This window comes from Musca domestica, unplaced genomic scaffold (assembly GCF_030504385.1).
Source record: "Musca domestica strain aabys unplaced genomic scaffold, Musca_domestica.polishedcontigs.V.1.1 31, whole genome shotgun sequence".
NCBI lineage: Eukaryota > Metazoa > Arthropoda > Insecta > Diptera > Muscidae > Musca > Musca domestica.
Genome location: NW_026712309.1, coordinates 6,356,327 through 6,378,756, shown reverse-complemented (window position 1 = coordinate 6,378,756; position 22,430 = coordinate 6,356,327). Strand labels below are relative to the sequence as shown.

Below are 22,430 nucleotides of genomic sequence, written 5' to 3'. Positions count from 1 at the left end.
GTTCTACAGGGTGAGATAAAAAACTGCAACAAAGTCAAACGCCATAATTTTTACATTTTTTGTTTAAATTTTATTGAATGAAAGCAAAAAACGTCGGAAATAGCATCAACTTTTAGAATAACTTTAGATTTCTTCGAATTGGTCACCATTGGCACGAATTATGGCCTTCAAACGCCCAATAAAACCGTCACAAGCTGACCGAATGTTGCTCTGCGGTATTTTGGCCCATTCCCGGCGAAGCGCTTGCTTGAGGTGATCGACACTTTGGTATTTTTTAGTGCCTAACTTGCTTTCCAAAATACTCCAGACACAATAGTCCGGATTGGTATCCGGAGATTTTGGTGGCCATTGTTCGCTGGAAATGAAGAGAGGAACCTCATTTTGTAGCCATTCTTGGATGGCTCCTGCTGAGTCCTATGGGAATGTCCAAAGTCTGCGGTCAAAATGTTTGTGTGCCCAAGGCTTTAATACACCCTCCAGAATATTTTCGCGATAATATTCTGCCTTTTTTTCTGATGGTCGATTAATACGAGCGGAGAGCGATCGTCGGCTGTTATGGCGGCCCACACCATCACCATGGCCGGCGCTTGAGTTCTGGTGTCTAACCGAAGGTGCACATTTTCAGCTGACATTTTTGTTTACAAACTGCTGGACAACGAATGTTTTCTCATCGGAGAAAACCAAATTCGGTAGCTCACCACTTTGGCCAAACGAAGCAACTCTTTAGCTCTTTTGAGTCTATTTTCTTTCTGTTGCGGTGTATGTTCTTGCACTTCTTGGAATTTCAATGGCTTTACCCCGAGTTCATTTTTCAAAATTTGCCAAGTCGAATATTGCGATATGTTCAGCTCACGACCTATTTTTCGCTCACTGCGACGCGAGTTTCGATTAAGTCGTTTCTTTATGTGAAATTCTTCAAGTGAACAAGCACAAAAATGTTTATCGAGAGAGTGAAATGCATTGGCGTGGTTGCCGATCTCTTTTAGGTGTTCCGGGATTGTTTAATCCCTTTATACATGGAGATTCCAGAAATAATATGCCCGTAGTCATATTGAGAAAAGGCCCTAGGCATTTTTACCTATTGTAACAACAATTGGGTATTTATACTGCGTCATAAAAGCTCATAGGTCGTCCTGATTTGTGAATCTATCCTTCAACCGTTTATATGGGACAATAGTAGGGATCCAGAACCAAAATAGAAAAGTCGTCGGCTATTAATTGATTTTCTTGCGTCTATGATTTTTCCTAGTCGGCCACCCCTCGTATACCGGACTATGAGGTGTACGAGCGGTGGTAGATCTCTCCTAGGCAGGGGCGAAAATTACGGTAATGTTAAGGTGTTCCGCTATTAGGGTTGCCAAACCAAAATAGACAACTCGTCTGCTATTAATTAATTTTCTAGTGTCGTTGATTTTTTTCGAATCGGACACCCCTCTCCTATGCAGAGATGAAAATTGAAAAAAACAGTACCCATAAAATAGCGATTAACCACAGATGATTTCATCTTCAACCATTTTTTTTTTTTGGTTAAATCGAATATAAAGATCCAAAAGTCGGTACTTTCTGAAAAGCAAAAAAAAATCTAATCTAAGCCCAACAGAAAACGAATATCAAGAATTTCAATATTTTCTCTTTTTTTGATCTTTGCGAATATCGAACCTGACAACCTTAAAAATACCAAATAGTCCCAGCTAATGCCCCAGTTAATTCGTTTTTGTTGAATCCCATGAAATAAATTCACTTAATGCCCCCGTTCAAACTGCAATTGGAGCAGAATCAAGGGAATTATTTGTGTTTTGTTGTTGTTGGTTTAGGTATAAACAAATTCTTTTGCAATCGTTGCAAAACAACAACAATAACAAAATCGAAACTGTTGTTTTTGCCTTCATTAAACTTTCCCATGCAAGTTGTAGTTCAAAACTTTGTCGATTAGCGGTTGCACACAACAGGAGCACCAGCAACAACAACGTGGAAAAAACGCTCATATGTGATTTATATGATTGTTGTGCGTGCGTTGTGCTGTGGTGTTTCCTTGCTCTTGGTCAAAATAGATTGGCAGGTGGCCAAATAGTTCAAAAATTGTGTTATCGCTCGCACACTCTCCGACTCTCGCTCGCTATTTGTTTAACTGCCGGCACTTGTGGGCCACCAAACGACACAAATGTGTTACCCGTTGTTGTTGTCGTGGTCGTCGCCGAGGCTTTTTAGCCGGCATGAAGCACTCGATGATGACTGCGGGATAGTGAGACAAACACACACCTGCCTGTGCCCGCTCACTTCGATACATCGGTAATCGTACATCCGATTATGTGTCGAGAAATGAAAATAAAAATAAACACACACAGATAGAGCAGAGCAGATACTGGGAAAATACATGCATTGCCCCGTTTGAGACCAATGACTCTCTGGCGGACTATTTATCGGAAAATAAAACAAAATTAGTTTTCAGTTTGTTGGCTTCGGTTTATTTGGCCGGCCACATGCTTTTCGCGGCGTTTCACCCTCCATTCAACCACCGCATCATCACACAGCTCGCCCCCTAATGTTTGTTTTACATATTGTCTGATTGCGTTATAAAACAACAACAGCAAGAATAACTAAATAATAATGACAACAACATATCTATGACGAATTAGTGGACTCATTCGGTTTTGCAATAACGCCAAGTGAAGTGAAGTGGTGAGGTGAAATAAAAATCGAAAACGAAATAAAATATGTCGTGAATGCTGCCGCTGCCGCCGCCGCCGCCACACACAGCCAGTTTCTATTTCTATTCCCACAGCTATGACATGCCGAACAAAAAAAGCGAAAATTCCTTAGATGCAACAAAAAGTGTGCCATTTTAAGTGGGCCAGTTTATGCTGGCCGGCCGGTGTGGCCACTTTTATAGTTGGTTTCGGTGCGGTCCGGTTGTTGGCCAAGCAAGGAATTTTGCTTTTAACGAGATTATCGAACATTACAAAAAAACAAACGCGTCTAAATAATAAAATCTTTTTGCTTTGCAGTTTTGGAATTTAAAACGAGATTATTGCTTAAAAAGTAATCCTTCCAAATAAACGACCGAAATTGAAACAAAAATAAGAAGTAAAAAAAAAAAAAACAAAAAACTAAAATTACAACGAATCTTGAACAACAGGAAAACAAGTGCCATTCCACAGAAGAAAGAGAAAAAAACGAAATATATTTTTACAAAAACGCCGCTTTAAATCGAATTTTTTTCTACAACAAAAAAAGTGTTCTTACAAAAACAAAAACATTTGCCAAAACATTCCAAAAATAAATAAAAACTGTTCTTATGTTGGTGTAACCAAAAATAAACCACGACGTCGAAAAAAAAATAATTAAATCTTCAAATTTTGAAATCACAACAAAAGCCGAGCAACGTTGCCATCATCAAACGCGGATTGCCATTTAGGCGACCCCCGTCACCATGACATCGCATTCCTATTACAAGGAACGTCTGGGGTTCGACCCCAACGAGGCACAATACGAATCTTCAACTACGACACGCCGCAGTGGCAGTCGCAGCAGTAACCACCATCATCAACACCACCATCATACCCAATCGAGGAGCAGCCACCATCATCATGCTGCCTCGGCCACCCATCAATCATCGGCTTCACCAGCCCGAATCTCGATATCACCGGGTGGCGCTTCCCTGGATCACTACGCCGCCGACATTAGTCCGGCCAAGAAGCCCAAACATACATCGTCGGCTTTGCAACAGCCCCAGGGTGGCTACGAAGATGCCCTGACACAATTCAAAGGTACCATGTCTATATGGGAATATTTTATAGAAAATTGGGATATACTACGTAAGTCGTTTAGAGCTCCATGTAGATGGAGCCGGGCCTGACACCCCCCAAAAATGGATGGATGTTCATTTTTCGTCGGGGGGATTAATGTCGGCCCCTTTCCTTTTATCGTTGTTTTCGGAGTTGTTGTTCTGACATGGCTCGCCATTTGCATGAAATGCTTGCCCAGCTCACGCAACTTGTTGTCGGCAAATTTTTCCACTCTCTCGTAAAACTTTTTCATGGAACAAAAGAGATCGAGGGAGCGCAGAGGAAAGAGAAATAAGCTTCAATGTTTTTGCAATGTTTTGACTTAATTACAGCTGTAACTTTAAATTTCCTAACATTTTTAACCCACTGCCTATTGAAATTCTAAACAAATTTTTACACAGATGTCCTTTCCATCACTCACCATTTTACCTAAAATATTTATGTGATTCTATAGTAAACATATTTAAACTAAGGTATCCAAAAAAATAACACATCATATTTGAAGGTGAGGGCGAGTATAGCTCCTAAAATCGTCTATTTTTGATAATTTTAAAATTAAGTTTTATTTTAATTTCTGAAGAAATGTGCGGTTTAGTTTGTTTACAGTGCCTTGTAATGGGTGATTTGGTTCATTTAGCTTCTAAGTCTTTACTTGGAGTGTCTATCTTTTAATGAACACAAAGAGATAGAGAGCCAGTAATGAAAAGTCAAAAATCGGGCGAGTCCCGACTAAATCACACCAACTATGAACCTGTAGCCAGGTAGGCGGCCGGGCCCCCTTCGTAATGGTCCACTTTGGGGTATTTTTAGGAAATTTAGCTTTAAATTGCATTTTTATTTTGTGGACTGAAGTACTTGCTTCGATGCTGTATTCGATCGGGCTGATTTGGACGAATATTATACATATGGGAGCTATATCCAAGTTTGGAACGATTCTCACCAGTTTTAATGGGGACGGACGGAAAAACATAAATAACTTGAGAATGTTATTCTTTGAAGATCATCAAAGGGACTATGGCTCTACCACAGTGTGTCGTAGGGTATAAAAATAAATGGATCCGTTTGAATCACAATTCGTCCATTACACCAGACCACATATGTGATTTGATTGCGCAGGTCAAAAACATTATCACAATTATCTGTCATATCTGTATCTGGCCCATTTGTCCTTTTCTGAAAACCTTCTTTGCTCTTTCTTTTCAATCCATGATTACTTTCATATATTTAACGTTTAGATCTCTTACAGTAGACCAATTATAATAGGCTTTCAGAGCTTATTTGATCAGGTGTATTATTCTGAGAGAAAATTTGTATTGCCAAATAAGGTACTTAATAAGTAGACGTCGGTACCAGTATGTACTTACAACAAGTAAAAAAGCAGCTAAGTTCGGCCGGGGTGAACTTTTAATATCCTCAAACATATGGAAGGAACTTGAAGATTTAAAAAAAAAAATAAAAACAATCCGAAAACTACCACTTAAATGAAAACCGTTATATGGGGATTATACGAAGACCTGGACCTGCATACGAATTTTTTTGTCATAGGTTGTAGTACCCATTACGAACTTCATATACGAAATTTGAAACTATTCCCGTGAATAATGTCGTCAAAATCATGAAAATACCGTATATCGGGAGGTACTGTTATATTGGGGATATACGAAGTCGTGGCCCTGCATACGATTTTTTTGCCATAGGTTGTAGTGCCCATTAAGATCTTCAAATACGAAATTTGAAACGATTCCGGTGAATAATGTTGCTGAAATCATAAAAGTACAGAATATCGGGAGTTACCGTTATATAGTGGCTATACTAAGACGTAGACCTGCATACAAAAATTTTTGTCATATTCTGTAGTACCCGTTATGAACTTCAAATACGATATATGAAACGATTCTGGTAAATAATTTCGCTAAAATCATCGAATCGAAAACGTGGGCCGACATCGCCCATTTACGAACTTAACCTGCCTACTGGGAAGATATTCATGTATGCAAAATTTTAGCCTTCTTTCACAATTCGCTCGAAGCATAGCGTGATTAAAACAGACAGACGGGGACATTGCTAAATCGCTTTAGAATTTTACGCTGATCTAGAATATATGTACTTTGTAGGATCTATCATGAATATTTCGAGGAGTTACAAACGGAATGACAAAGCTGATATACCCTCCATTGAATGGTGGAGGGTATAAAAAAAGTACTGTAACCCATTATTTTAATATTCAGTTTTTCTTCTTTTCAAACACTGTGCCGTGATAAGAGTATGTTATTTTGTACACTATTTAGGTATACTTTTTAGCATGCTAGTAATGCATAGGGTGTACAGTTGTTGTAATATTGCAAGTGACACATATGTTTACCAATATTTGCTCGGTAAGTTTTAGTAAAACTTGGGACTAGTGGTTGAAGTCCTTTATGGTTACGTCATGTGGCCCACTATTTATCCACATATTCCTTAGCTTAAATCCCTTGGAATTAGGATTATTCAATTCCAAATTGCAGCGTGAAAGTATATAAGGTTGTGACGAGAGTTTTAATGTGGTAGCTACCAATGACCTTCCCACTACTAATTCTTGTATTTTAGCATTAGGATATTATTCTTAAACTTAGCGAGAACCAAATTTCGCTAAAATCATAAATCCCCAAATAATCTTGTAGTGTAAAAAGCAGTCGCTAGATGGGCACCTTTTGAAGTCACCCATCCCATTGCTAATTAAAGTGTTACGGAATTTTTCTAATAACTTTCTGTTGGCAACTGCATCTAATTTATTTTCTAATTTCTAGTCGGACTCTTCCGCATTTTTTCCTCTTGTGTTTTTTTTTTTTTTTTTTTTTTCAATAAAAGTATCGCAACTCTTTAGGAGTTTTCTCACGATTTTTGGGGGGCGTTTGTGTGTTTTGTTTATTTATTTTTAACGCGCACACATAATCTACCGCGACTTTCCTTTGTGCTACTGCTCCAGTTGTAATGTTTCACTTATCGCTCGCTCGTACCCCAGCCGACGACAGTGACGTACGTGCCGCCTCTCAATTTAATTTAGTTTCGTTTTTCTGCTTCAAATGAAATTATTTAACACCGTTCAATCCTTTAAATTGTTATTGCCATTTTATGTTTATTGTCTTTAGTTTTCTATTGTTTTTTTTTTTTTTTTTTTGGTTTCGTTTTGTTTCTTTATGCACGTTTTAATTTATTTGCACTAATAGTAAGAAATTGATAACAAAACACACACAGCAGAAGGGGGGAAAGCGTTATTTCTTCGTTTACGTTAATGCTTATTAATCAGAGCGGTGGCGGGGCTATGAAAGTTGGAGTGATTGAAATTTCAAATAGAGCGAATGTGTGTGACTGAATTTGAAAAATAAAATGTGTCTATCCGAGTCCGGGGTGGGGAAGGGGGGATTTGGAGAGAGGAGGAAGAAGAGCAATAGTTACCGCATTCATTGGAGTCACATTTTATTTCGAAACGACCTTGCTGCTGCTTGTTGCCCAGCGATTGAAAATAATATTTACTTTTTTTGTTTATAATTTACACAAACAATAACAACAGTCGCATCAACGAAAAGATAACTAATTTGCTTTTTATCACAAATCTATGCTAAATAACCCGTTTTTGCCGTAGAACAAATAGCCATCACACGGAGGAAAAATGATGGGGGGAGGAAAGAAAACAAAATAAATGGCGAAACTAAGAAGCGTCTATGGCGTCTAGAATTTCACAGTTTCTTTTTTGTCGATTCCTTCAACACTTGGGTCAAAATTAATAATATTCGGAGAGAATAAAAAAAAAGAAAAATGCCGTCATGTCCAGCTCATTGTGGCTTTGCATAATTTAAGAATAAAATCAACAATTATGTTAATTAATTATATCAAATTTCAAGCATTTCTGGATTTGATGTCGGAAGTATGTCTTTTTTCGCCTGGGGTCGCTCATTAGAGGCAGACACGATTTTTTTTTGAGATGTCATCGAACATGTTGTCGAATGTGTTTTTGTTTAATTTAAAGAAAATTATTAAGAGTTTGATTTTGAGCCGAAAACTAAATACCGGTTTTATGGCTTAGAATAAAATATTTTCAAAGAACGACATTGATTTCGTCTAGGTCGATTTTTTTAATCCCCATTGGATGTCAACTCAAATTATTGTGAATTTAGGTGTCTTGAATCTATCTCTATTATGGGGCTTGGGTCATATATCAAGCCCTGTTAAAATGCTGTATTGTCGTTCTATCAGTTAAAAAATGTGGTGAGGTTGAGGGTCCTCAACCATACTTGGAGAAATATTGTTGCAGGGTGAAGAATTAAAAAGAATCAAACGGCCAATGAAACCGTCACACGCTGCCCGAATGTTGCTCTGCGGTATTTTGAGGTGATCGACACTTTGGTATTTGTTAGTGCCAACCTTGCTTTCCAAAATACTCCAGACACAATAGTGCAACGGAGATTTTGGTGGTCATTGTGCGCTGGAAATGAAGCGAGGAACCTCATTTTGTAACCATTCTTGGGTGGCGCGTGTTGAGTCCTTTTGGAATGTCCAAGGTTTGCGGCCAAAATATTTGCGTACCCAAGGCTTTAATACACCCTCCAGAATATTTTCGCTATAATATTCGACATTTATTTTGATGCCTCGGTCCATCAATACGAGCGGAGAGCGACGATCGGCTGTTATGGTGGCCCAGACCATCACCATGGCCGGCGCTTGAGTTCTGGTGGCCAACCGAAGGTGCACATTTCTCAGCTGACCTCTTTGGCAAGTATACACGATTATTTTGTTTGGTTACCAACTGCTGGACAACGAATGTTTTCTTATCGGAGAATACCAAATTCGGCAGTTCACCACTTTCGGCCAAGCGAAGCTACTCTTTAGCTCTTTTGAGTCTATTTTCTTTCTGTTGCGGTGTAAGTTCTTGCACTTTTTGGAATTTCAATGGCTTTACACTGTGGTCATTTTTCAATATTTGCCGAATGTTCAGCTAACGATATAATGAGCTGTCAGTGGAATAATTTTAGCAGCTGTCGGACGAGTGGCCGTTGCAGTTGCATCTCACCCTGTACACATCATCTAATCTAACCTAATCCATATGTTACCTATACCTAATGGTGGCCCTATTACGAAAATTACCAGTAACTCTAAATTTGATATTTAAGTTAGAGCCGACTTCGTTGGAAATTGTAGGTGGAATCTTTAAAATACAGAGGATAAGACGGACTTGCCAAAATTAAATAAACTTCGAATTGCCACCTCAAACTACTTACAAAACAGCATTCTAACCGCTTATTTAAATATGGCCATGTTTTAGGAAGCATTTTAATATTGTTTAGCTTCGGGCGCTGAGATTCTAACCAGGGACCTTAGGTTTGGTAAACGGACAATGCTAACGGGGTGTCCCCGTTACTTCCGTTATTTGTTATGGTAAAAGTAACTTAATTTTCTATGTAAATTTTATAGAAACAAGTCAATACTTTATACCTTACTGGTAAGGAAGAAGATGTGTAGTTGTAATTGTTTTGTGAAATACTTGTATTGCAGAGGGTATGTGGTTATCCTTACTAGTAATGATTTAAGTGAAACAACGACAAAATTTTAGCTGGCCAGTATTTAAAGTCAGAAAGTATTTAAAAAAATCTTCAAAACTGCTTACAAAACCCATTCTCCCATATTCAAAACAGAAGTAGTAAAAATAAGTTAATTTACCCCACTCCACATTTGGGTTTCAGGCTTATGGTACCATTGCAACAGCAACGCCTCCACTTGGCATTTGAAACATATCTTTGCTCAAAATGACACTCCATGACTCTAACACATATATATTTATTACCCAGCACTTTAATTTTTAAATGACTAATTTATCAAATCTCCACAGCTGTTTTGTAAACAAAAACTGATAAATATAAAAAAAATTGTGGTTTTTTGTTAATAATTTTTTAGTACCACACATTGTGCATTTCAAGTATCCAAAGTAAGAGGCATTCATCCACAAATAACACCTGCCTGCCTGTCTACGTTTCATTAAAAGGGACAAAAGAATACGTTTTGCCATTGTATTCGAAGATTAATTTGTGAATAATAATTATATTTTAAAATATTGTGATTTTATTTATTTTTTTATGAAAACTGACACATCAATACTTTGTGATCTATGGCAGTTTAATATCCACGCTTAGATTATGACTTAATATCCAACATTTAAAGTTAGTGTGTAATTAATTTAAATAAATAAAAAATACTCAAAGAAATCTGATCCCCCACTCACACCACACGCACACATTAATTTGATTTGATAAAGTATAATTAAAAAAGACACGCACACTCACATATTTTCGCCATTTCCTTATTCAGTCATCTGTCTATTCGGCCATACATCCATCCATCCATCCGAACATATTCACAACCCCCAAACTTGGGTTGTAGAGGCGAGACGTGGTTGAACGTCAACTTGTATCTTGATATGGCCACTTAAAACCGTTATTAACATTGACCCTGAATATGAGTGGCGGGCCAAAATTAGGAATCACCACCAACACAAAATTTATGAATAATATCGAAATGCCAAGAAATTAAATCAAAAGAAAAAAACTACAAAATTTATGAATAAAATTTTGAATAAAAAAAATTTGCATGACAATATGTCAGCATTTTACAGTAATCCACACATACCTACTACCTTCGATACGAACGAATATGGTGGAATCGATCGATATTGTTTTCCATATTTGTACGCAGGGTACCTAAAGGAGAACCGACGGCCGACACTGGTCACGACACAAAAACAAGTCCCAAAGTTCATTAAACATGCCAATGACTTTGTTAATTATTAATTGCTTTTTCTACTTTTTTGTTTATAAATCAACAACACCAACAACAAAACGGCAATAACGAAAATATAACTAGTTAAGTGATAAAAACTTAAACTTTATTATTAACTACCGTCCAATTGACGGACATTAGACAACACCGTGGCCTTGCCAAACGGAAGACTGAAAAAAAGTTTTTTTTCAGTTTATGTCGTTCCATTTCCATTAGATTTTGTAGGGGTTGGATGAAAATCTGGCATATAAGGAGTTCAGCAGATATCAAGTCCTTGAGATCCGATTTATGGGGACTGACTGGGCCACAAGCTAAGGGACCGATGAATAAGAGACCAAATTGGTTAAGGAGAGCCATAGTAGAGGTTCAAGGTTTTCCAATAGGATTAACAAAGCTAATATACTTCCCATCTTCGTAGAGGGTATAAAAAAGATACAAATGTTAATTAACCTGCAAAAGGGCAGTGGGTTCCAAAAAGGCTACCAGGAGGAAATCTTTACATTCAGGATAAGGCACGAATGAATTAAAAATATCCACACAACAACTATTGGAATATACTACGTTTAACGGAAGTATATTCAAATAATCGGCCACTCAATATATGAATGTATATTCAAAACGAAAATTTTAACACAAATTCCGTTTGGAAACTATTGATCAAAGCTAGGATAGAAAATGTGATTGCGTGCCATTTTTAAAAAGAATCTGAAAATATTTTCGAAGATAGAGATCCCAGAAACTTTCCAATGAACATTACAGATGTAATTATTACATCCGAAATTCTCAACGAGCTTCATATCCCAAAAAAAGATCCCATTATCAAGCAAAGTCTTCATAAACCTATTTTTGACAATAGCAACTACTTACAAATCAAATAACAAACCCATTATTTTTACAAAGTCAAGCCACTCAGAATTAGTAGTTAATTTTTTCGCAACTAAAAGTCGTCGAATAATTGGAAAAAAGTATTTGTTTTATTTTTAGAAACCACTTTTATTGTTTAGTCCGCTGCGGGTTTTGAATTCGCAGCCTTATGATTTGTATTTTCCACTGTTGCAAAGGTAAGGCAGTGCACAGATTTGCTCTTTTTAACTCGAGAGTGAAACTTGGTCACGTGCGGGATTACCTAAAGAGTGAGAGTTTTATGTGGAGTTTACTTTTCACTCTTTTGTTTTGTGTGAGAGTTCTCTCGAGTCACTCTTGTTTGAAAAAATAAAATTAAATTAGTATTTCCTCCCATTCAAAAACGAGTAAAGTATGCTCGCTCTTATTCGAATTCGAGTAGAGAGTGAAGCCCGCTCGAAGTTTTTCGGAGGTCTGAAATAAAGGATTACTCCCATCGTATTTCATTTTTTTTTTCATTTTCGTTTTTAATGGCGTTTCGAGCTCACAACTTCGAAAGCGCACACACTGTCCCAACGCTACGTATTAAAATAAACGAAAAACGTCCTCCCATCTCATTAGAATATTTAGGAAACACCAAGTTCTTGTCATGAGACCACAGTGAAACTGTACTGATATATTCACTACAAAACTCCGGGAGAAAGTTATGCACCTCTCCCAGAATGCAAACACACGTATGGTAATATACTCAGCAATTTGTCTCTTGAACTAGTTTGCTCAGTATGGATAGTGTGGTATTTCCAAAAAAAAAAAAAAAAATTAACACCATTCAACTGACTGAGCATAGATCCCGCAACGATCCCGTCTCTCCATCAGATCTAAGAAAAAGTCCACGGCTCTGAATTATTATTTTATAAATCTAATCTCCAGAGATTTTATATTCGATTTGGAAGCGAATTCTTCTGGTCGCCTATAACACACATTTTCAATGGAGTCAAATGGCCTGTTGGATTCTTAAGGCGGATGTACCTCTTTGGATTGCAAATTCAATCTAGAGCACGCGTCAAACCTACTTTGACATAATTTAAGAGCTATAGACATTTGAGAGTCATATGAAATTTTTTCACATACAATATCTATTTGAATTGAAAGTACGGTCCACGGTTTAATTATTATCATTGAAAAACATTTCTGATTTTCACCCAATTAACGGCAGTGTTTAAAAACAGGTAAATTTCAATAAAATCCAATATTATTGTTCAACTATCATATTTAACTAAACTGCAAGCCACTGTGCCGCCCTTAAGTTATGAGAAAAGTTTTCATTTTTATATTCCAATATTAGAGAAGGTGGGGTTTCTGCATTAATTAAATGGCGTTATAGTCAATCGATCGATCGATACGTAAATATTTGTTTTTGCTGATTAAAAATATCGATGAATAAGTCATAAATAATTTGTTGTTAACAATAACAAAAAAATTTACATACAATATACGTTAATTTTTTTATGGCTTTTGATGGGGGGAGGGGGGGTGTAGGGTGGAGTACCATGAATTTCAACAAAATGCCGCGCTCACCCTACGTGAGTTGGTAACTAGTTTTCAATTGTTTTTTTTTCACATTCTTTTTGTTTGGAAACAAAAACCAATAAAAACTACATTCTTGGACAAATAATGAGGTAATATTGGCTTGATTCTTGAATTACAGGTTGGACAAGGCCCTTCAAAAATGTATTTCCACACTTAAACACCGTCTGCGCATGCTCATGCATCATCAATCTCATTACTATTCAAATCTCCCCACAAAATCAGTGAGCGAAAAAATTATGATTAACTGTTATTACCAAGTTTTTTGTTTTTTTTGTTGTTGGTGTGACAAACTGATGACAAACAATAGAAAAAATTAACATGTCAATGATTCATAAGTTTTTTTTTTCCGAAAGAATTAACAATTAAAATAGCTCTCCGCTTGTTGGCAAGTTCTTTGGAATGTTGGTGTTGGTAGTACATCACGAATAAATAAATAAATAAATAAATAAATAAAATATTCCTAAATTCTCTATTGTCTAAGAATGGCAAGATAACGATTTTGTTAATATCAATGGCCTAGAGTTGCTGGAAAAACACACCTTAGACACTGTGTGTCGCAATACTTCCGTTAGTTGAACGTTTACACGAATATTTTAATCCCTTTGTGTATGTGACTAGCTCTGGAGGGGGGAAGTTCCTCCACCTCCACCACCTGGCAAAAAGAGAATTAACAATGCAAATTTTTTATTTATGATGGCAATTGGCGGAAGTCGCAAATGATGCCACTTGATAAAAATAGAAATATAGGTAATCTATAATTGGAATTAGAATGTGTTGAGCTCTTAGTTACAATAGAGCTGGGAGTTACATGTTAAGTGCATACATGCACATATACTATAATCAAATACAGTGCCAAACACGAAACAATAACAATAATTGAAATTAAAGGAATAAAAAAAAATAATTTTAAAAGTGAATCGAAGCTTTCGGGAATTGGCCATATTTTGCATCGCAAAGAGCTTCAGAATTGTTTTTCATGGCTAATATCGCTTCATTATGTTCCCTCGAATTTTTATTAAAACAGTTTAAGCCGACATGTACATATACATGTATATAAAACTGCAACAAAGTTAAACGCCATAATTTTTAAATTTTTTTTTTAAATTTTATTTAATAAAAGCAAAAATGTCAGAAAGTTCAAGTTCAAGGCTTTAATACACCCTCCAGAATATTTTCGCGATAATATTCGGCAATTTATTCTGATGTCACGGTCGATTAATACGAGCGGAGAGCGACCATCGGCTATTATGGCGGGCCACACCACCACCATGGCCGGCGCTTGTGTTCTGGTGGCCAACCGAAGGTGCACATTTACAGCTGACTTCTTTGGCAAGTAAACACGATCGTTTTGTTTGTTTACGAATGCTGGACACTTTCGGCAAAGCGAAGCAACTCTTTAACTCTATTGAGTCTATTTTCTTTTTTCTGTTGTTGTAGTTCTTGTACTTTTTGGCATTTCAATGGCTTTACCTCGAGCTAGTATTTCAATATTTGCCGAATGGAATATTGCGATATCTTCAATTCACGAGCCATTTTTCGGCTACTGCGACGCGGGAGTGGGCCGGTATTGTCCATTTCCCACTTGGCATTGCACTGATGTAAATATTATCGGGTGGCCCTTTCTATAAGGTAAATTATTTCCTATGAATTTTTTGAACTTTGTGGGGCAGGTACCATAAGCAGTGGATGAATATTGCCAATCTCACCACCATCAAAAGTTGATAATAGTATTCCGATGTACCAACTTTAGAAGAAGGACATACTCCCTTCGGGGGATGCCGTGCGTAACAGCCAGCCAGACGAACGGGTGGACGGACGGACACCTCTAGATCGACACCAAATGTTCTGAAAGGGATTTTGTCCAATGAGACCTAAGGTCTTAAACTGTTTAGGCCGTTTTAGATTATATATACCCTCTGTAGCCATATGACTATGGGTAAAAGTTAAAAAATTGCCGTAGTGACCGTGGATGAATTGAAGGACAAATGTCATTTCTTTAAGATATCGCCATATCAGCAAAAGATTTCAGGAAATCAATTTCAATTGTTTTCCCAAAAAAATGGATTTCGGGGGCAAAAAATCTGAGTTTTATTTAAATAAAATAAAAGCAACAAATTTTACCTTCACAAAACCACAATGTTGTTCAAAAGGTTTCGGGAATTCTATTCTATAAACGGGCACACAAAATGCATCACTTTACTAACAATTAACACAGATCATCACCTCAAAAATATTGCAGAAAAATTTGCATTGAGAATTGAAAGCAATGATAAAGAAAATATTTGTTGAACAAACCAAACTTGAATTTCAGATCAAACCCGTTTGGTCTTAGTCTGCCAAAAAGTCTATTTTTCAATATTCTCTGTGATTCAATTTATTTCAATTTTAATTTAATTTCTTTGGAATTAATTGAAATTACTTATTTGGGTTTTTAAAAAAATAATAAATTATATTTTATTTACTTTCACATTCAATTATATTTTAAATGCCTTCTAGCATGTATTGCAAAACAAGTTTGGGGGTGAATTATCTTTGCCACCCAATTTTCTATTCAACAAACTCCTCTGGTATTCAAGCTATCAGCTTAATGAACTCGAAACGAAATTATGCAAACAACTTTCACGGTAATAGATTTAATTGTTTGTTTGTTTTTTACTTTTTTCTTTTTTGACCAAGACAGTTAAAATTATTCCCTTCAGCACCACTTGTATTGTCAGAGGGTAAAAAGTCTATGGATGAGTATGAAGATAAATTTCGTAATAAATACCAATGATTTGGGATTAGTTTTTTTTTTTTTGATACAATTATACTTAAGGCGAAAATCGATCCTTATATGATTATATATAGCAGTTCTAAGGCTAATTTGGACGAAATATAGTCCACCTTCTTCTGGATAAAGCCTGGAAACAGTTCTGCTGCCAGTACATTAATTGAATGCAAATTTGCGGTATTTTGTGCAAATGCATATTTGAGAAATAAATATGATTATGCAAACAAATTATTTGCATATGCAATATTCTTCAATTTGTCACATTTTATTTAATATTACATATAAGTATTTAATATTTTACCTCAATTGGATAAAATAAGTTGAGCATTAATGGTATAAAAAGGCCATATTTTTTGCATATGAATGCGATATCAATGCAGAAAAAAAATGTGTAAAATTTATAAATTTTGCATATGTACTGCATTTACATTGCCTTTTACCACATTTAAACACAATTTTTGGGATGACGTCTATATTTTCTATTCCCTTTTCGCATACATTTGTTTAGCTTTTGTATAACAAACTACCTTCTACAAACCACACCACACACAACAAATATTTACTTGCATATATGTGGAGTACATATCTATATAGCCAGTAGGTAAACAGTATCGGTTATCAGTAGCATACAATTATCTTAAATTGTTCCCACAAAATTAAAAAAAAAAAAAAAAACTAAAAATAGTGGCAGAAAACACAATTTGTAGTGACATCATGCCAAGTTAATTACAAATAAAAAAATATGTGCGTTCTATACAAGTGTGCGAATGAAGACGAATCAAATATGTCATTAATAAATTTAAAATTTTTTTTCGGTCTTTAATTTTATTTATGAAATTGGATCAATTACTGAGGTCACTGATATTTTTTGGGGGGGGGGGAATATTTCAACAATTTATTAAAATAAAAAAGAGGGTTCAGATACAGATCCAATAAAAAGGACTGATATATAGAAGCTTTTCCGAACCTGTCTGCAGACACATGTTAGCAGAACCCTTTTCTTAAATGGTATCTCCTTTGAAGATATAACATTTAGACTATTTTATTGTACATTCCGCGAAATTAAAAACACAATGGAATCATATCAGACACTCACCTTAACCCATTGAACGGAACTACTTCCCTGTAACCTCATTTGCCAAGTTAATTATTTTGCCTCTCTAACTCTGTCCCAGACACGCATTTGTTCTATAATTGTCTGACTTTGCTTTTATTTTAATTGGCAATGACTTTGTTTGCATAGCTCTTGAATTATCTCTACTTTTCATAGAAAAAATTGCACCAATTGCAGTAGCCAAGCAGAGACGGAAAGTCTCGAAAATTAACCAAAATACTTTTATGACTGCAATTTTATTTCTTTTTCGCCAAAATTTCTTCGAAAATTATGCGATTTTTCTCAAATAATAATTCAAAATATTATTGAAAAAAAGTTCAAAACCTGAAAAAAATATTTTTTGTGATCTTGTTTAATTTTATCCAACGCAATAAGTACAAAAAGCAGTCGTTCAATTTTTAGAACGCTGGAGTTGAATCTGCGCTCAATTAATTTTTTGTTTTTTTTTTTTTAATTTGTTTGCCCGATGAGCGGGTTGAACTGACAATCTGTTACGAACAGGCTGCAAGCTACATATTTTGTTATTTTTATTTGTTTTCCGACACAAAATTTCGGACCAGCGACCTTAGGTTCTGTAGTCGGATGTGTTCACTATCTGCTGCCGTTACTCATTACTTGATTTAATGAAAGTAAGTTGGGAATGAGACAGTTGTAGGCTGTCTTTTTGGAAAACATCGTGAATCAGTTCAAGACATTAGCTGAGACCTAATAACGATATCCATCTGTCTCTCTGTTCATCCATCATTCGGTCTGTATGTTGAAGTCATAATAGCTCCCATATTATTATACCGTCAGCCGTATAACTTTAAAGGGATATTTGATACGTTAAAAATGTCTGAATGTCTGTTTGGTTGGTGCGGACGGTAACGATAAAGATGTATAAAGCTGGATCACTCCTTGCCCATCTGATATCCCTGTAAATGATTAAAATTAACCGGCGAATGGAGTATTGCCACATCATAATATATTTAGTAGGGCTGGCTGAAATGTGGACAATATCGGACAACTACTTTAAGTACCTCCGCAACAAAGGGTCCAAATTAAAAAAAAAAGAAATAACAATAAAGACATAAAATATTAAATGAACCACATATATCTTAAACTTTACGTATTCCTGTCCATACCAGATTCTCTTTAAACCATGAACATTTAAATATTTCTGTCAGCTCTATATCGATGATAGGATATATCGGTCTTCTGGTAACTTCCCTCAAAATGTGAAATTAGTGTCCGATATTCCTCTTTGCTCCTCGCAATATTTCTGCCAACATAAGATCTGATGTCAGATGACAACTTTTTTTACTACACCCCAACACAATTTTAAATATTTAAAAAAATGCAAACTTGGGTCAAACCATATGCTGAGGTTATATATCTATTGGTAGACGGTGTGTGTGCTATTTTAACCAGTATTGCCAAAAAGATATTTGCTAAAAGGACATCCTATACTTCCTTACTTTTGGCATTTGAAGGTTTCCGTCAGAATTTCTATCCCTAAATTAGTCGATTTTCAACTCAAAAAATTGTTCATTGAGGATCTTATTTGATAATAGCTTCTGTAGCGTTTTTTATTTCCTTCATCTGAATAGCTCGTAATAATTGGATTTTTGTAAAACTTTAAACTTTAAAAATTCAATTTGTAATTTTGCACTCCCATCTCTGGAGTCACCCTAATGCTTTTTAAAAACAATGACATTTTCTATTTATTGTCCTTGTCGTTCTGTGAATGACCAATCTATATTATTTTACTACTACAAAGAGGTTTTAAAGTCCAAGTTCATGTAACGACGACGACTCATTCGACTAAGCACAAAGAAATGGGGAAAATACGAAAAAATGAAAATAACAATAAACACACAATAAAATTGAAAGAAAAAATATGACAATAAAAAATATTGTTTAGCAGGTGATTGATCTTAACTGCCGCCGTTAGGCCAAAGAGAGTGAGAGTGAGGAAAGAAGTGGTTGGTTGATCGATCGTTCGACCAATCGATACCAGGTTTTTGCATTAGCAACAATAATTTGTCATTTGTTTGCACTTTGTGAATGTTTTCCATTAATTTTTTATGGCGGATAGAACTCAAGTCAAATTTGTTTAGATCTACATTCGTGTTTATTTTTTTATTTACCCACCTCACCGAAAAACAACAATAACAACAACAAATTTCCATAAAGCAATTTTAGCAAACTTTTCGCAATAAGTCTTGTTTGCTTGTTTGTTATGTCATCACAACAACAACAACAGCAGCAGCAACAAGAATAACACCATTTAAAATCGAGTTTGTTATCACCTTTTTTTTGGAGGGCAATTAATTTCTTCCTCTTCGAGTTCGGTGGTAGAACATGTGAAACTCTTTAAAGTGAAGTGATTAGCAGTAGTAGATGGTTAAAGCGAATATCGTAGATGTTTATATTTCCCACACACACGCACACACATACACTTAAATTCGAATCTATAAAATATGGTTTAAAGTTGTTTATTAATAATGGATGATGTTTTATTCTCAATTCGTGGTGTTAATAAATGAGTGAGTGAGTGAGTGATTCAATGAATGAATGACCTTTTTTGCATGGAGAGTTGGGGTTGTCCAGTCATCAAAGCCATTTGGCCTTTATTAATTATTTTATGCATTTTGTGTTATAATTATTTAATAATATATTCTATTGTTTTTTGATGGGTGTTATATATATAGAATTTTGGTCATCATTTATGCAATTATCGTGTTATTTTGTTGTTTTATAATTGATTTTTAAACAACAAATTTTCTATTAACCCTTTCAGTGTCAATGAAAATTTTTGTCGAGATAAAAATCTGAAATTCCGTACTAATTTACTAAAATGTGCTCAGAAATTCGAAAACGAAACTAATAGAATAGAACTGCAATATTTTTAAATAGCAAACGTGTCTGTTATTAAAAAATATCAAAAATAACGGTTCGTAAGAAAAACAAAAAATGGCAAAGAAAGAGAGTACTTTTAAATGTCAAATATATTTGACAAAAACACTGAAAGGGTTAATAATCGTTTAATACATCAAGTCCATATATATAGGGTGAGATGAAAAACCTGCAACCAATTTCAGACTGCTGTCATTGCTAAGTCACTCGTCCGACAGCTGATTTCTTTATATATGGTTGGAAAACCACAAGTGGCTATCGTTGGAGCACTCCAGCATTTAAATGTGAATAAATCGTTTGTGTCTCGTACCATCGCTCGTTACCGTACTGCTGGCAGCGTAGCCCGAAGTCAAGGAAGCCCAAAGTCGGCAAATATTGAAAAATGAGCGCGGGAAAAAGCCATTGAAGTTCCAAAAGTGCAAGAACTTACACCGTAACAGGAAGAAAAAAGACTCAAAAGAGCTAAAGAGTTGCTTCGCTTGGCCAAAAGTGGTGAACTGCCGAATTTGGCCACCAAAATCTCCGGATACCAATCCGTTGGACTATTGTGTCTGGAGCATCAAGCCAATAAAATTAAAAAAAAAAATAAATAAAAATTATGGGGTTTGACTTTGTTGAAGGTTTTTATCTCGCCCTGTATACCCTCCATCCTTACACTCAACGTATACGTATTTGTTCGAATGATTCATTACATCATATTAGCTTCACGCCCAAATGAATTAGCCCACTTAACACCAAGTCTATCGGTCTGAACCAAATTAAATACAGTTAAAAGTTTTTATTGTAGTTGCTGTTGTTATTGTTGTTGATAACCTTGAACCATATTCTCTTTCAAAACTAATCTTGATTACTGTGTAAACAGTTGTAACACTTTTTTTTTTTGGTTTGGCCCGCCCCCATGTCTTCCCTAAATGGGGGATTTTCCAAACAAACTAATGTTAAACTTTTCTCTCACACACACACACAACCATTCACACATTGCGATACGTGGGTGTCTTATTGAGTGGCAGACGAGTTTAGGTTTACCCAGAAGATTTGACAGACTGATAAATTAGACGTTGATGTTATGGTTGGAGTTGCTTTTAAACAATTTCTCGTTCCACCAACTAGTCTGCTAATTTGTTCTGACACAGTCAAGGAGGAACAAAGTAGATAATAATATAGTTTTTAAAATCAGGTCTAATTTTGTTCCAACAACTTGGAGATAATTTTGAAACAAATTAATTGGCGCTGTGAACATTTTTTTTATTTTTGGTTCATTACTTTTTAATTGGAGTCCTGAACTTCGAAGCGTAAAGTAAATTTTTTGCATGAGAAAATATAAAATTAATTTATTTGGTTTCATTGAGTCATTCATTTCGTGGCATTCATTCTATTTTGAGAACTTATGCAAAACCGTTTTTTTTTTGTAAACTGACCGATTATTGGTTTTCTGTTCACACACAATCCACATGGTTTCTTTTATTGTAAGTTTTGTTATTATTATTGGGGTTTTTTCTATTTACCTTTCATGCTCTTACCCGTTGACATTGCTCGGCGACCAGACAAAAAATCGATTATAAAAACGCTAGATAGTAGTTATAACTGTTATAAAACGTCTCGTAAAATTTTCATAACGTGTATTGTTTGTAAATAAATAGTCATTGCTTATTTTTGTTTTTATTTGTATTTGTATTTGTATTTGTATTTTTTCACTTCATTATTATCTTTTCAAAAGTAAATATTATTTTCGCGAATGAGGAACGTGTGAGGGAAGACTAGGGGAAGATGATCCATATAATTTTTATCTTTCGATAATAGGTTTCTTTTTCATTATTTTCAACAGCTTATTTATTGAGCTGGTTAGTACTCAACTTGGAATAGTACTCAAATTAAAAGAGTTGAACTTTTTTGTACAATCTTGAAATATTTTGAAATAAAATTTTAAAAACTCTTAGAACGATTATGATTTTTTAGAAAACACCAACTTAGCTATGATATTAATGGAAAATGGAAATGTAACAAAATAACACACTTTCCTCATTACCAAGTAATGAGTAACGTAGGGAGGTCCGAACACAAAATCAAATGATGTGAGTTCAAGGCAAAAAAGGGCAAAAATAAATAATTCCGATGAGTTATTGATGTCGATTTAAGATTTTTAACAACCCTATATGTTTGCGGTATTGGCAAAGTTTCCTCCGATGAGAAAACATTCGTTGTCCAGCAGTTTGTAAATCAATAAAATTATCGGTTTTACTTGCTTCATTTCCAGCGCACCAAAATCTCCGGATATCAATCAGTTGGACTATTGTGTCTGGAGTACTTTGGAAATATACCAAAGTGTCGATCACCTCAAGCAAGGGCATCGCCGGGATTGACATTTGACGGTTTCATTGGCCGTTTTTTCTTTTTTAATTATGGCGTTAAAATTATGGAATTTCCACTAAATTGGCTGTTTCCAATATGAAGGAATCGCCCTTACAAAGAGCTTTCCATATAGATCCAAGTTTTGGTATAATCCGCATATAACTGTGGTCCTCTACTATACTCGGTATTTTAATCATTTGTTTCACATTTTTCATGGGAATTGCATAAAATGTGGTATTTGAGTTCGTAATGGATATACCACCACCTCCGGAAT

At 35.4% G+C, this 22,430-nt stretch overlaps 1 protein-coding gene across 24 annotated transcripts in view; it reads left to right on the top strand.

Moving 5' to 3' along the window:
- Positions 1–22,430, top strand: part of LOC101893893 (microtubule-actin cross-linking factor 1) — a 204,558-nt gene that overhangs the window by 76,956 nt on the left and 105,172 nt on the right. For 19 of the 24 annotated variants that reach the window (XM_059125028.1, XM_059125023.1, XM_059125038.1 and 16 more), the window contains exon 2: positions 3,006–3,767. The exons of the other annotated variants lie outside the window; for them this stretch is intronic. In XM_059125028.1, coding sequence (XP_058981011.1) covers positions 3,431–3,767 — 337 coding nt within the window. In that variant the 5' untranslated portion in view covers positions 3,006–3,430. The remainder of the gene's footprint in view (positions 1–3,005; positions 3,768–22,430) is intronic. 24 annotated transcript variants of the gene reach the window in all.